The sequence below is a fragment of the Bos mutus genome, chromosome 1 (assembly GCF_027580195.1).
Source record: "Bos mutus isolate GX-2022 chromosome 1, NWIPB_WYAK_1.1, whole genome shotgun sequence".
NCBI lineage: Eukaryota > Metazoa > Chordata > Mammalia > Artiodactyla > Bovidae > Bos > Bos mutus.
In genome coordinates, this window is record NC_091617.1 from 138,340,135 (window position 1) to 138,357,107 (window position 16,973).

At 41.9% G+C, this 16,973-nt stretch overlaps 1 protein-coding gene across 1 annotated transcript in view; it reads left to right on the forward strand.

Annotated features, from left to right (window-relative positions):
- Positions 1-340: 340 nt before the first annotated feature.
- Positions 341-16,973, forward strand: part of SH3BGR (SH3 domain binding glutamate rich protein) — a 72,990-nt gene continuing 56,357 nt past the window's right edge. The window contains exons 1-2 of the mRNA XM_005908622.2: positions 341-538; positions 8,148-8,333. Coding sequence (XP_005908684.1) covers positions 494-538; positions 8,148-8,333 — 231 coding nt within the window. The 5' untranslated portion in view covers positions 341-493. The remainder of the gene's footprint in view (positions 539-8,147; positions 8,334-16,973) is intronic.

The following is a 16,973-nucleotide window of genomic DNA, read 5'->3' on the forward strand; positions in this document are numbered from 1 at the left end:
CTTGTGCGTTTGCCAAAAGCCCTGTAAACAAAGCCTCCTCAGGGACAGAGGTGATTATCTGGGCTTCTCCAGCTCCTTCCCTTCTCTCCGCCACCCTCCGCCCCGGGCCCCGCCTCCCTCCGCCCCGGGCCCCGCCTTTCTCCGCCCCGGGCATCTCCGCGCAGGCCTCTGATTGGTGCAGAGCGCAGCCTTGCCTTTTAGGGACAGTTGTCGGGCTTTTAAAGTGGTAGGGGAAAGGGTGCAGTGGCTGCTTTTATCAACCAATCAACTGTTTTCTTGCCAGATCCCCAAATATTCCCGGGCCAATGGAGGGGAGAGCCCAGGATGCCCGGGAGAGGCCGGGCTTAAGTTGAGCCGAGAGGCAGGCGCTCAGACAGCCTTGGGGCCCCGCCAGCCCCCATCTGGCTCTTGTCTGTGTCGCTGTCAGAATCTGTCTAGCTCCGCGTTCCCTCGCAGGGGTGTGTTGGGGGGAGTCCTCATTCCGACTCTCAAAATGGTTATCAAAGTGTTTGTTGCCACATCATCTGGGTCCATAGCGGTAGGTGTCTGATGGAATTCGGGGGCTTTCTTCTCGTCCTCTTTTCTGAAAAACTCAGACTTGGAAGTAGAAGCAGCGGGTATGGCCCAGCGCTGGGCTTACATTTCTTTTTGAGGCGTGTGTAAGTAAGCCTGTGAGCCCTTTGCTCTCTGCCTTGATCTGAATGGTGTAGAAGTGTGTAAAACGTGTGATCTGGGGCAGCTGCGTGTGGAAGGGGATTCGAGGAAGGGGGGGTGTGTTGGATGCTAAGACTTAATGTGTGATTTGTGTCTATTGTGTCGCATCTTTGGTAGAATCAGAGGCTTTTTTTTTTTTTTTTTTGGTGGAATGTTTCTGCCATTCATCCTGTGAGACTTAGACAAATCTAATATTGCAAGTAAATGACACTTTATGTAACAACATTTTTAGCTTATGATGGGCCAGATTACTAAAATGACCCCTGGCTATAATGACTTGTGTATGTGGTGTAATCCTAAGGAAAGTGTAAAGTTAGCATGTGTAATACTATTATTTGAGGGTAATGATGTCACAGTGAAAAAAAACCAAATATCTCTGAGGTTACAGATTTAAATGCTCTAGGAATCCAAACAGACCAAAAATAGGTGCCATCTCTCTAAGTCCAGCCTTCGTTTTGTGCCTTAAGAAATAGGGGTAAGGGAGGGACTCCTTTTATCCTTGGAAATGCTTCAGGTTTTGATATTAGACTTGAACCTGCAGTGTCTATCTGGGACTGATATTTGGACCAGCATTTTAGCATCTGCAAGGCTGTGGAGAGAAAACAGTTTTATTAGTCCTGAGAGGTGAAGACCAGCACAAGGGCTGTTTCCTTTTATATCTGATTCCTGGAACTTCTCGGGTTGCAGCTTGGATTTCAGCGGTCCCTCAGCCAGGATGACACCCTAGGCGAGTGACTGGCCCAGGGAACAATCCTAACAGCAGCTACTGAATGGCTTCCCCTCTCCCCTACCACCCACCTCCAGCCCTGAAAGTTCACACCGTTTCGAGAGAGGACAAGAGGAAAACCTGAGAAAAGAGCCTGGTCCTTCCTTCTGACACAACTGTTTAATGATCTGCCGAGCATCTTTCATGATGTTCCAATTTTATGAAAAAATTCCAAATGTAAAACAGTAAAGTCTTTTACGGCTGTTGATGACCTCAGAAATTTGATCTACAAAAAGCACATTTTTGGATTGCTTAGATTAAAAAAAAAATTTTTTTTTTTTTTAAAGAAAATGGCTTTCATCATGGAAAATGGCTTTCATCGTGGGCTTCACATAAGCTGTTGACACACTCATTGCTGGAAACTTTTACTGCTAACCTGTCAATCTTGTACATATTCCATAGATCAGGTCTGAGTGACCCTAGACATCCTTAACAAAGACAATGAACAAACAGGTCCTTTCTTCAGATTTTCTGATTTCCTACGTTCTTGAAATTTAGGAACATGATTTAATTAGCCTGGGAGGACCTGGAGGGGTACTGTTTATTCCAGGATCTTGAAAAATCCAAGTTCATTTTGCTGCTGTAAGCAAATGTTTTGGTGCCACGTGGGACGATGTGACTTTGAGAAAGTTATTTCACCTTGCTAAGCCTCAATTTCCTTGTCTGTAAAATGAAGATAAGAATAGAACTCAACTCAACTTACTTAGGAAGTAAGTTAAGAGTGAGAGTCAGTAAGGGTCAGTAAGCAAGGGTCAGTAAGTAAGGGTCAGTAAACCAAGAGTGCCCAGCATGGTCTCAAGTGCTTAATAAATATTATCATTATTAGTTAATGCTATAATTATCAGCTATTAATATTGTTATAGCTATTGGATATTATAATTATTAGTTAATGTTAAATGTTAATAATATTATTAGTAATTGTTAATATTATTGTCATTGTTATAATTATTAGTTAATATTAGAAGGTCTTCATTTGTGATGATGTTCATAATAATTATCTCAAGCCACATAAACTGAAGAATTTCTGTCTTATCATAACGAATAAGAACAGATTATTCCTACGGTGTCTGTGCTAAAGACTTTTCCTGGTTGAGGGAATTTCACCCGGAAGTTTCTTTGCAGGACAACCCAGAGCAGCTGTCAGCACTTATGCTGTGTGGATGGTGGTTGGTCTACAAAACTTTTACTCCTTATTTCTTCAGTCTATATGCTTTAAAAATAGGTTCTTGCCTGTGACATCATCAGAGAGAGCATTATGACTTCTGTTGGATGAATGAAATAAATGAAAAAGGAAAATACTGATTGTAATCTCTTGATGAAGATTACACATGCAGTTGTGTATTACATCTCTGTTTTAACAGTTGATGCCAAACTGTGGTTCCATGTTTTACTACTTTAGAGATAGATGTGGGTGAAGAGACCCTGGGAGCAGGAAAAGGTTGTGTCTTCGTGTCTAACCATCCCCTCATCTTGAAGGCCATTGTTGCAAGGGGCTGAAGACAAAGGGAGAGAGATCAGTCCTCCCTGTTTTCAAGATGCACAGCCCCTGAGCCACCATCATTAAGGACAGACTAATGCTGGCTCCTGGATTTCTTAGTCCTTTTTCCAGTCTTGGGCTTTCCTGGTGGCTCAGATAGTAAAGAATCTGCCCACAATGCAGGAGACCCAGATTCTCTCCCTGGGTTGGAAGATCCCCTGGAGAAGGGAATGGCTATCCATTCCAGTATTCTTGCCTGGAGAATTTCATGGACAGAGGAGCCCAGTGGGCTACAGTCCATGGGGTCGCAAAAGAGTCAGACACAGTTGAGTGACTAACCTTATCACTTCATAGAGGGAAAAACATAGCTCTTGAACTGATGACTCTGGGTGTGACCCTTGGGAAATTCTTTAATTCACTGCACCTCAGTTTTGTTATCTTAAGATGCTGATCAGAATTCTTGCCTGGTGTGGCAGTCAGGACGAGACAATGAGGTAACAGTGTACTGGGTGCCTGATTGTGCAGCTACTCGAATTGTGGTGCAAAATGCTTTTCCATGCATTCCTTAGTTCTCACCAGCCCTGGGAGAAAGGCAGTGTTCTATCCATTTTGCAGATGAGGTGATGGACAAGCAGAGCTTCTGCTCAGATAGCAACCTTCCTGGCCAGGATGGACTCGCAGGTCACCTGTCACTTAGATGTAGCATGCTTTATGTTACAGTGCAGTCACCTCTTTTGGAGAGGTTTCTAGCTGTGCAAGACAGTAAGTGGGAGGGGCCAAGCGAGTGACCCGAAGATCCCTCTGATGCATCACAGTCACCAACAGTGGCCGGTGACTTCAGGACCCCGAATGACACTTTCTTTTTATTTTTTGATTCATTTTATTGCAATATAGTTGATTTACCATGTTGTGTTAATTTTTGCTGTATAACAAAGTGATTCAGTTATATATTCATATACGTTCTTTCTCAGATTCGTTTCCATTATGATTTATCACAGGATATTAACTATGGTTCTCTGTGCTATATAGTCGGGCCTTGTTTATCCATTCTATATACAATCGTTTGCATCTGCTAATCCCAAATTCCCACTCCATCTCTCCCACACCCTCCTCCCCTTTGGCAACCACAAAACTGTTCTCTTTGAGAATGACACTTTCTTATGAGTCAATGTAACAGGATAAGAAAACAGAGCTTTCTGAGCTTCCACTGAGGTCCCGAAGGCTCCAAGTGACAAAGACCCTGAGGACCCCAGACCCTCCGGAGGGGCTGCTCAGAAGGATGAGGCAGCCTTGGCCATGGCACCCTGGAGAGGGGAGAAGGGGTGAAGCATGCAAGGAGAAGTGGGTCTGTGGTGAGGACTGTTGGGGGGCTCTGCACCACCCCTCCCCTTGAAGCCTTGAAGGGGAGCTCCCCTCTGGGGGCTGATGTTGTGTCCCTGGGGTCAGCTTGGGAGGCCATGTGGAGAAAAGCTGTACATTGACTGCAAGGAGTGGGGAGTGTGTAGCGGGGTTCCTTGAGCAAGGGTCCACTGAGGGGGTGTTGTAGGAGAGTGCACCCACACTCAAATGGGTATCAGAGTGTGGGCAAAGGCCACGTGCCAGCCAGGTTAAGTCACATGCTTACCCCTCCCTCTGGGCTCATCCTAAGACCCTTCTCCAGCCTCCAGCAGAAGTCAAGTGCTCCAGACAGCTAGGAGAGCAATGCTTTTGACCTATTTTAAGTGACTGGTGTTTGGGAAGTCCAGGATGGCAGATTTTATTTTTCTTCTATTTTTTTTGAATGAGGTGCTGAGAGATAAACTTTAATGCAATATCATGCTCCCAACAGTCAGTCAACTTTCTGTAGATGTAATTGCTTGTCTTGAGAGGGATAATAGTCAACAGATCATCCCCTCCTTTTTTCTCCATTTTTCTTTGACTTTCCAGAAGAGAAAAAAATAAGTCAGGACTTGGGAAAATGTTCTCCATCTATTTAGAAATTGTGGAATAAAATTAAATCCTTTTCCATCCCACCTCAAATCCTAAGGTATGATTTTTTTAAGTTCTTTTCTTTTATAATTGACATGTAGTTAATTTACAATGTTGTGTTAGTTTCATGTGTGTTGTATAGTGATTCAGTTAAGTCCTGAGGCCTGATTAATAGAGATGGGAATGCCGTCCGTGGGGAAGTGGACTTCAGCCAGGCTGAAGGTATTTGAGGAGCAAGGAAGAGAAGGGTTTGAACAGAATACAGAATGTTGCCTTCTAAGTATTTAACTAAAAGGAAATCTACCTGAAGTGAGGATGTCTCTACTCTTTGAAACAGCAAGGTTATCTCTGAAAATAACTAAAGGAGTAAGTGATTTATAAAGTGACATAGTAATTATGAACAGGTTGGAGAGTATGTAGAGAAAACATGATTAAAGTAATAATTTAGTCCAACAACCGGTCGTCGTGTCTGGTGGGATTTTCTGATATTCAGAAACTCTGCCGTGAGGCCTGGGAATATGGAGTCCAGTTTCCACTAGAAGGACCAGGAGGTCTGGGGTTCCCCTAGCATAGCCTTGGGGAAGCTCACCCTGGTGGGGAGGTGAGCAGTCTGTCCATTGGTTCTGAGAGATGTGACACTCAGGAATGTGCCTAAGTGCTTATGCCAGATTCTTAAGGGACCTTCCATCGTTCTATTCCTTTCTGTATGACTTATGTTTTTATTTTTTGTCTACGCTTGCCCCAAACTGAAATAGATCCCTTGGCCTGAGTCTTATGGATTAAATGTTTTATTGTAGCTAAGAGCAGCCTTTAATTTATTGACCTAATGCTTTTAGTTGTTTTATCTTTATTATGTTGATGGTACAAATATTAATTAAGAAAATGTATGATTACCATTTATGTATGGGTATATGTAATTTATATACAAAAAATTTATATATAATTTATATTTAGGTAAGTATTAGATACTCAGTCGTGTCCAGCTCTTTGTTACTCCATGGAGTGTAGCCCACTAGGCTCCTCTGCCCTTGGGATTCTCCAGGCAAGAATACTAGAGTGGGTTGCCATTCCCTTCTCCAGGGGACCTTCCTGACCCAGGGATGAAACCAGGTCTCCTGCATTGCAGGCAGATTCTTTACCTTCTAAGCCACTAGGGAAGCCCATAATTTATATTCACTGTACATTAATTAAAATTATAAAACAGTAATTTATATTAATTAAATTATTAAACAGTAACATTATGCTTATAATTAATATGCTATATCTATATATAATCAAGTCACCACCCAAACCAAATTACATAGGGTTCATTTTTGGTGGTGATTTGATTCTAGGGCATAAGCATCCATATGTATCTTTCTTTACCTTACCTTAGGAAGGAACCTCTACACAAAAGTCATTGATATAACCAATCATTTTGGCAAAAATGAATAAAATAAGAATTTTGGGGAGGTGTATAAATCTCTGAAAGCTCAGTTGGTAAAGAATCCACCTGCAGTGCAGAAGACCCTGGTTCAATTCCTGGATCGGGAAGATCCTCTGGAGAAGGGATATGCTACCCATTCCAGTATTCTTGGGCTTCCCTGGTGGCTCAGCTGGTAAAGAATCCGCCTGCAATGTGGGAGACCTGGGTTCGATCCCTGGGTTGGGAAGATCCCCTGGAGAAGGGAAAGGCTATCTATTCCAGTATTCTTGCCTGGAGAATTCCATGGACTGTATAGTCCATGGGCTCTCAAAAAGTTGGACATGACTGAGTGACTTTCAGTGACTTTTATAAATCGATAAAGATTTATATCGAATGAATTGGGTTTAAACAAAAGAGGGTTTGAATCTAGATGTTGGGTTTAGGATGGGCATGTACCTTTTCAGTGTTTGGAATCCTCAGAATCTAGTCCTTCTGCTGATAAACAAGTTACATGAAAATGACAAGGGGGCTCATATCCTAGAAAACATTCTTAATGACTATTTTCATTGTGAGGCAATATTCCATTCAGAGGACTTAAAATTAAGATATTGGATATTTTTATATCAAAGAAGATACTAATGTAAACTTTCAGTTTTAAGAAAGGACCATATTGTGCCTCTTTATCATCTGTGCAAATGAGTGCATTTTTTTTTTTTACCCAAATAACATCTTATGAATCTATTCATGTGAAGAGCTTGGCACCATGTCTTGTGCAGGGTAAGGAATCAATAAATGAGTATTGATTGGTTTATGCTATTGATCATTCTGAAGTTTCTCCCAGAGTTCTTACAATGTGGTCCGCACTCTGCTGTAAGTTGTCTACAAAACAGCCTGGTGGTCCAGTGGGTAAGACTCCATGCTTCCAATGCAGCAGGTGCAGGTTTGATCCCTGGTCAGGGAACTAAGATCCCATATGCCCTCAGTCAAAAAAAAAAAAAAAAAAAAAGGCATCGTGCATTCTGGGAGTAAATTCCTTGACTGAAGAGAGAAAAATTCTGACTGAAGAGAGAAAATTGGGGAAGGAGGGCTAAGATTTCAAGATGGCCACATTCACAAAGAAATGACATTGGTAGAATACAGTCCTTACTGGTGACCCACGTGTGGAGAAAAGGGCACCTGGGTTTTCTCTTAGGTGCGGCTGCACTTTGATTTTGCTTAAAGAGTTGGTTGTGAATAGAGAACAATTATTTTACTGCTTTACTCTTTCATGTGCCAGGAGAAATATCCACCAGCTTTTCTAGTTTTTTCCCTGCTCTTCCTTTTCCAATAACCTCCATGCGGACTTTTCGGTTTCCTGTGTTATTTCTAAAGCTACGTTTGTTCATCGTGACTCATGTTCCCATTTTCATAACTGTGAATAGTGCCTTTTAGTGTGGGTATACTTGGTATTTGAGTTTCATAGTAAATTGTGTTTTTTTTCCTTCTTTCTATCATCTTGTTCTTTGTAACCAATCTCTATTTATTTTTTGGCTTTAAAGCTTAGCAGAGAATTAAAAGTATTTTGAAGACCTCAAATAAAAGCTATGATGATAGTATCTTTATTCCTATTCGGTTGACTATATCATGATTTAAACATTGATGAGATTAAATTTTCAGAATTTAAATGATTGCTCTGTTGATCCTATTAAATGAAGAAGTGTGATTTTATGATTTTTCTTGTTTAAATACTTAGCAAAGTTATTGGTATTGTATGGTATAGTTGGAGAATGGGTTTTTACAAAACGGTCTAACGGTAATCCTTTTCTTCTCATGACTAGATTAGGAAGAAACAGCAAGAAGTTGTGGGCTTTTTGGAAGCTAATAAAATCGATTTTAAGGAGTTCGATATTGCTGGAGATGAAGACAACAGGAAGTGGATGAGAGAAAATGTTCCCGGAGAGAAGAAACCTCAGAATGGGATTCCGCTGCCTCCTCAGATCTTTAACGAGGAGCAGTATTGTGGGGTGAGATTTAGTTTCTCTGAAAATTCTTCTGCATGTGTGTTTATCAGAAATTGTTTAAAGCAGATAAGCTTCGAGGTAGCATTTACATTTGTTGACATTTTTCGGCTTGTGATCTATTTCTACTATTTGATACCTGGATGGTTAGATCCATGGTGGAGAATAAATAGTTAAGATTTTAAAAATGATAGAAACAATAAAATGATGATTCATAAGTTCTTGGGATTCCTTTAGGTTTTTTATTTTATTTTGAAGAGAGGAGGCCACCTGTTCAGGCAAAATAAGTGTTTAGTTGAAATGACATTCTGTTCAACCTGGTAGGGTACACATACCTGCATCCACTGGGTACACTTTCACCTTTGTAAAGAATGATTTGCAGAAGTAAAGTTTTGTGTGAAAGTGAAAGCGTTAGTCCCTCAGTCATGTTCAACTCTTTGTGGTCTTATGGCCTGTAGCCTGCCAGGCTCCTTTGTCCATGGAATTCTCCAGGCAAGAATACTGGCGTAGCTTTCCATTTCCTTCTCCAGGGTGTCTTCCCAATCTAAGATCGAACCCGGGTCTCCTGAATTGCAGGCAGAAAGTTTTGTGTAAATGCATCTAAATTGCTAAAAAACTGTTCTGGACACCCTTCCTCCTTGTGAGGACACAAGAAGATGACCGTTTATGAACCAGAGAGGGGGTATTCAACAGACACTGAATCTGCTGACACCTTCATCTTGGACTTCCAGCCTCCAGATCTGTGAGAAATAAATGTCTGTTGTTCGTCAACCACCAAAAACAAAACAAAACCAACAAAAACTCTTCTGGGCATTTAATTATAATAGCAATTTTATTTTATACATTTAGTCATTCATTTTACCACAAAATCATTTTTTCCTCAGGGTTTACAGATTCTGCTTGGTAAATCAAATTGTTGAAAAGAAACGTTTAAAAGCTCAAAGGACTTTGGAGCATGAGAACTGGAGTTAGCTTTGGGGGGTCATCTAAGTCTTCCAGGTCATTTTTCAGACTTGGCCATCATGCTTCTGGAAGGCAGAGGAAACTAATTACCCAGAGCTGTGCTGGTTCTGGAGGTTGGAGCCTGGTATAGGATTTTTTCACTCACTTCTTCTCTTTTATAAAAAATTAATTATTTATTAAAAAATTGTAGGCAATTATTATTTTGTTTTGCTTCACCACATGGCATGTGGGATCGTAATTCCTCGACCAGGAATCAAACCTTTGCCCTTTGCCTTGGAAGCATTGAGTCTTAACCATTAGACTGCCAGGGAAGTCACCACCTTTCTCCTTGCTATACAAAACTGCTGGTCCTTTAGCTTAGCTTCTCTTTGTTATTATATTTCTCACCTAAAGCAAGTGTCATCAAACTACAGCCCGAGTGCCAAGGCCTGCAGCTATCTGTTTTGGTGAAATTTTATTGGACATGCCTGCACTAATTTACCACCTAGTGCCTATGGCTAATTTTGCATGATGGCAGAACTGAGCAGTTGCAACAGAGACCATCTGACCCACAAAGCGAAAAACATTGAGATTTATTATCTTTTCTGGTGGTTCAGATAGTAAACAAACCGCCTGCAAAGTAGGAGATCCAGGTTTGATCCCTGAGTCAGGAAGGTCCTCTGAGAAGGAACTGGCAACCCACTACAGTATTCTTGCCTGGAGAATCCCATCGACAGAGGAGCCTGGTGGGCTGCAGTCCATGTGGTCTTAGAGTCAGACATGACTGAGTGACTAGATGACATGACATTTACAGAAAAGCTTTTAGACCTCTCATTTGAAGCATGAATTGTTCTGCTGTTGGGGGTTTATATAACTTTCTTAGGGCTGATATAACAAAATACCACAAACCTGGTGATTCTTATGGACTGTATGTTTGTGTCCCCTAAATTTGTATGTTGAAGTTCTAAGGCCCAAGGTGATGGTATTTGAAAAAGGGATCTTTGGGAGGTGATTAGGATCAGATGAAGTCCTGTGGGTGGGGCCTTCATGGTGGGATTAGTTCCCTTATGGGAGGAGGAAGAGAAAGAGACCCCTTTCTCTTCACCCTGTGATCACACAGCCAGAGGCAACTGTCTATGAGCCAGGAAGAGAGCAGCACTTAATGATGCTACACCCAGAACACATTTCTGTTAGTCAGCCACCCAGCGTATGGTATTCTGTTATGGCATCCCCAGCTGATGGTTACAGTGCTTTAAAACAACAGAAATTTATTCTTTCACAGTTCTGGAGGCCAGAAGTTTTAAATCAAGGCATCAGTAGGGTTGGTTGTGCAGCAGGCTCTAAGCGAAAATCTGTTTGATGAGTCTTTCCCGGCTTCTGGTGGCCGCCAGCCATCTCTGACATTCCTCCACTTGTTGACACATCAGGTCCTTCTCTGCCTCCATCTTTACATGGCCTTCTTCTTGGGGTCTCTCTGTGTCTTCACATGGCTTTCGTATAAGGACAGAAGTCACTGGAATAGCGTCCACCCTAGTCCAGCATGGCCTCATTATAAGTAACTACATCTGTGAAAGTAAAAAGAGAAAGTGTTAGTTGCTCAGTCATGTCTGACTCTTTTTGACCCCAGGGAGTATAGCCCACCAGGCTCCTCTGTCCATAGGATTTTCCAGGCAAGAATACGGAGTGGGTAGTAATTCCTTTCTCCATAGGATTTTCCTGACTCAGGGATTGAACCCAGGTCTCCTGCATTGCAGGTGGGTTCTTTACCATCTGAGCCACCAGGGAAGCCAATATCCCAATTTCCAAATAAGGTCATTTTCTGAGATTCTGGGTGGACATGGCTTTTGAGGGGGAAGTACAGGCTGTGTGAATTTACATGGCTGTGTTAGGCTTCTTCAGAGGCTTAACTTAAAGTCCTGTGGATGTGAGAGTGTTTTCAAACAGGTTTAAGGTGTTGAGTAATTATTTAGTGGAACTTATGGCCAGTCCCTTGGACTGCAAGGAGATCAAACCAGTCAATCCTAAAGGAAATTAACCCTAAATATTCATTGGAAAGACTGATGCTGAAGCTGAAGCTCCAATACTTTGGCCACCTGATGCAAAGAGCTGACTCATTGGAAAAGACCCTGATGCTGGGAGAGACTGAAGGCAATAGGAGTAGGGGATGGCAGAGGATGAGAGTTTAGATAGCATCACTAACTCTGTGAGCATGAATTTGAGCAAACTCCAGGAGATAGTGGAAGACAGAGGAGCCTGGTGTGCTGCAGTTCATGTGGTCACAAGGAGCTGGACACTATTTGGTGACTAAACAAGGAACAATGGTCCAGTCCAACTCTCTTGTGATTGAAGCTGGGGCTTCCCAGAGTGAGGAAAGTATTTCCTTGGTAAGGGAGGGTCCCTCCCCTGTACACCACACTCCTCTCCCCACACCCTCCAGATTGCTTGGCTTCCGGACATCTATCCAACCTGACCTGAATTTCTAAGAATTGTGGCTCTTATTAGATAAGGAAAGGGAGAAAAAGGCTTCTTGGGGTGGGGGCCAATGGTGTTGGTCAATTTTTATTTTTTAGAAATTAAAATTTTATTTATTTATTTGTCTGCACTTGGTCTTAGTTGCCTCATGGGGGATCTTTGTTGAGTCATGAGGGATCTTTTGTTGTGGTGCACGGACTCTCTAGTTGTGGTGTGAGGGCTCAGTCGTTGAAATGTGTGGGCTCAGTTGCCTCGTGGCATGTGGGATCTTAATTCCCCAACCAGGGGTCCAACCCACAGTTCCTGCATTGCAAGGTGGATTCTTAACTACTGGGCCACCAGAAAATTCCATATAAATTTTTTTTTAATAATTGAAAAACGAGTCTGTGTACACACAGAAAAATTAAAATGGTTACAGAGTTGTCCACAGTGGAGATGATTCTTCCTCCCATTTTAGACCCCTCTAGTTCCTTTTTCTGCAGAGAAGGCAATGGCACCCCACTCCAGTACTCTTGCCTGGAAAATCCCATGGACCGAGGGGCCTGGTGGGCTGCAGTCCATGGGGTCGCTAGGAGTCGGACACGACTGAGCGACTTCCCTTTCACTTTTCACTTTCAAGCATTGGAGAAGGAAATGGCAACCCACTCCAGTGTTCTTGTCTGGAGAATCCGGGGGACGGGGGAGCCTGGTGGGCTGCCGTCTATGGGGTCACACAGAGTCGGACACGACTGAAGCGACTTAGCAGTAGCAGTAGCAGTTCCTTTTTCTAAAGTGGGCCAGATTTATGAGCCCACCACCTGGGAAGTTACACCTGGCTCCACTCAAGAGAGCACTCTGCTTATTTTAACACTCTACTGTTGCTGTCTTGAAATTCATAATGATTTTTGAAAACGGGTTGCCTTGTTTTTATCACTTTATTTGCACTGGGCCCTGCAAATTATGTAGCCGTTCTGCTTTGACCCATCAATGTTGGTAATTTCTTGTTTGGCCTTCCATGAATTTTGTACGTATATTAACCATTGTTAATCACTTAAAAAAATGGGAATAAACTCTATACACTTTTTCTTTTCACTTAATAACTGTATCTCAGAGGTTATTGCAGAGCTGCTCATATTCTTTTTAAAAAGCTTTTTAAAATTTTATATTGGCGTATGTAGTATGCTCAGTTGTGCCTGACTCTTTGAGACCTTATGGCCTGTAGCCACCCAGGCTCCTCTGTCCATGGGATTCTCCAGGCAGAATACTGGAGCGGGTTGCCATTTCCTTCTCCAGGGCATCTGCCTGACCCAGGAATCGAACCCATGTCTCCCGCTTTGCAGGCAGATTTTTTTTTAAACCACTGAGCCACCATGGAAGCTCAGGAGTGGGATTGGTGGGTCACATATTCTTTATTTCAATGGTTGCAAAACATTCCATTAGATATGCCATAATTAATTGCCACAGTTCTCTAACGGGAAACATTCAGGTTGTTTTCAGTTTCCCTCTGGCTCAGCCTGCAATGCAGGAGACCTGCATTCGACCCCTGGGTTGGGAAGATCCCCTGGAGAAGGAAATGGTAACCCACTCCACTATTCTTGCCTGGAAAATCCTATGGACAGAGGAACCTGGCAGGCTACAGTTCCTAGGGTTGCAAAGAGTCAGACACGACTGAGCGACTTCACGTCTCTTCTCAGCTACAGACGATGCTGCAGAAGTCTCTTTACACGTACAGAACTTTGTGTTCAGTCTGGGTATATATATAGGATAAATTCCTAGAAGTGTGCTGAGTTACAGCATATATGCATCTCATATTTCAATAGATATTAAATCTGGACTGTAGTTGCACCATTTTATGTTTGGGTGTGGCTGGTTTCCTGTGACTTTGACAATACTCTATATGCAAACTTAATCAATTTGTTAGATGAAAAATGTGTTCTCACTGCTTTGACTTGGATTTCTGTCTTTATTGCAGAGGCTGAACATCTTTTCCTCTGTTTATAAGCTTTCTGTGTTTTTTTTCTATGACTTTCTACTTTTTCTGTTTGGTTCCAGGTAATGTTTATTGGCTTGTGAGAATGTTTGCTTATGATGGAAAGTAGCCCTTTCACTACCATAGATGTTGCAAATATTTCCCTATGTTTCTTATTTGTCTTTTGACTTTTTGAAGTTTTTTTTTTTTTTTTTGGAATGCAGGGCTTAACATTTATTTTCTGTAGACAGTTTATTAATATGTTTTATAGTCCCTGCACTCTATGTCTTGTTTAGAAAATCATTCAGCACTCTAATATCATTAAAGGAATCATCTCGTTTTCTTCTAGTACTTTTCTAGTGAAAGTAGAATTTTAAATCTCTTACTTTTTCTTATTTCACTGTCCTTTTCAATTAAGACTAGTTACAGTGGGGACAATACTGAAGTCTTTTCTTTCAACCTATGTTTATCCCAGAATAAAAATTCTGTAGTTATTTTCTGCTATAGAAATAGAACTTCAAAGGCATTTCTTATTTCATTTTACTGTCATCTAGCAATGCTTTCTGTATTAACTGTGGAAGAAGAAAAGATTTCCCAACTAAGAAAGAAGACTTGTATTTTTAAGATGTGTTTTCCTATTATAAATACGGCTCTAATGAGATAAGCATACAAATGATTTTAGGTTTAGCTGTTTTGAATTCTTTCTGCATTCAGAGAGGTATTAGTAATTTTTCTTACTAGCAGCTTTGCTAAACTTGCTTTTCTGCAATCTGTGGATATTCCCAACAAAAGGGCATTAATGAGGCAGAGGACTTTGTTTGCAGAAAGTAGGTAAAATGACTATTTGTATTGTAGATTCCAATTTTAAAAAGAGACTCAAAGTTCTGAAGGACGTGTCAGGTTTGAAATGGCATAGTTGTTCAGTTGCTAAGTTGTCTCTGACTCTTTGCATACAACCCCATGGACTGCAGCACGCCAAGCTTCCCTGTCCTTCACTATCTCCTGGAATTTGCTCAAACTCATGTCCATTGTGTCAAGGATGCCAGCATAAATCTACTCAATATTTTGTAATAGTCTATATGAGAAAAGAATCTGAAAAAGAATGGATATATGTCTATGTATAACTGAATCCCTTTGCTATGCACCTAAAACTAACAAAGCATTGTGAACCAACTATACTCCAATATAAAATAAAAATTAAAAAAATAAAGTAATAAACCTGCTTTAAAAAAATAAAATGGCATAAATCTGAATGGTTAGCATATCTTTCCACATGATAGAAATGTTGAGCATCAGAATAAGGCTATCACTTAAGTTGACTCAATGGCCTCTGTGAATTCTCAAATGATGATGGCAGCAGCTGGAGGGGACCTCAAGGGCAAGCAGTGGCTTTCTCTGCACCAGGTCAGTGCAAGGGCTGGTGTCATGGGTGGTTCTGTGTACCATCGTGTCCCTGCCAGCCTGAATTCCTGCTGCTCTGGGCAGAACAGATGAAGATGTTATCTCGAGGGCATGGCAGACAACCTGTAGCTACAGAAAGGGGACACCGCCAGGAAGCCAGGCCCAGTGGAGGCCAGGTCACCCGCCTGGCAGAAAAATACTAACAGGAAGTGGCAGACTTGTCTGCTGATGCCAAGTTGGAGTCTGTGCATTTTCACCAATGTGAGAGTTGGAGTGCCTGCCTGGTCCTGAGCGCAGCTAAAAGGGTCTTCGACCATGCAGCAGAGAGGCAAATATGTCTGGGGACCCAGGGCTGCAAGAGGGGACAGGATGCCTGCCTGATTAGGGCAGGGGGAGGGTGTTTTCAACACACTGATGTTACTGAACACGCTGTTTTATTTTTTAATATTTTTGTATGATGGCAATTTTATTATATCTACATATAACTTTGATAGTGTACATATCAACATGTTAATAAAAATTATCTTTTGTTTTGCCATTATGGTCAAGTTTTGTTTGCTTTTTAAATTAATTAATTTGTCTATTTTTGGCCAAGCTCAGTCTTCGTTGCTGTGCACGGGCTTTCTCTAGTTGTGGCAAGCAGGGGCTACCGTCCAGTTGTGGTTCACAGGCTTCTCACTGAGGTAGCTTCTCTCGTTTCCGAGCACAGACTCTAGGCATGTGGGCTTCAGTAGTTGGTGGCACATGGGCTTAGTGGCTCTGCGGCATGTGGGATCTTCCCAACTAGGAACAGGGATCCAACTGGTGTTCCCTGATTGGCAGGCAGATTTTCAAATACTGGACAACCAGGGAAGTCCTTCTTCTTCTTTTTTTTTTTTTTTTATTTTATAGAAGTGTAGTTGAGTTACAATGTTGTGTTAGTGTCTGGTATATAACAAAGTGATTCAGTTATACATATATTTGTTTTCATATTCCTTTCCATTATGGTTTATCACAGGATATTGAATGTAGTTCCCTGTACTATAACTACTACTTGACTACTTGTTAGTAATTCAGTTCAGTTCAGTCACTCAGTCGTGTCCGACTCTTTGCGACTCCATGAATCGCAGCACGCCAGGCCTCCCTGTCCATCACCAACTCCCGGAGTTCACTCAAACTCACATCCATCGAGTCAGTGATGCCATCCAGCCATCTCATCCTCTGTCGTCCCCTTCTCCTCCTGCCCCCAATCTCTCCCAGCATCAGAGTCTTTTCCAGTGAGTCAACTCTTTGCATGAGGTGGCCAAAGTACTGGAGTTTCAGCCTTAGCATCATTCCTTCCAAAGAAATCCCAGGGCTGATCTCCTTCAGAATGGACTGGTTGGATCTCCTTGCAGTCCAAGGGACTCTCAAGAGTCTTCTCCAACACCACAGTTCAAAAGCATCAATTCTTCGGCGCTCAGCCTTCTTCACAATCCAACTCTCACATCCATACACGACCACAGGAAAAACCATAGCCTTGACTAGACGGACCTTTGTTGGCAAAGTAATGTCTCTGCTTTTCAATATGCTATCTAGGTTGGTCATAACTTTCCTTCCAAGGAGTAAGCATCTTTTAATTTCATGGCTGCAGTTGCCATCTGCAGTGATTTTGTAGCCCAAAAAAATAAAGTCTGACACTGTTTCCCCTGTTTCCCCATCTATTTCCCATGAAGTGATGGGACCAGATGCCATGATCTTCGTTTTCTGAATGTTGAACTTTAAGCCAACTTTTTCACTCTCCACTTTCACTTTCATCAAGAGGCTTTTTAGTTCCTCTTCACTTTCTGCCCTAAGGGTGGTGTCATCTGCATATCTGAGGTTATTGATATTTCTCCTGGCAATCTTGATTCCAGCTTGTGTTT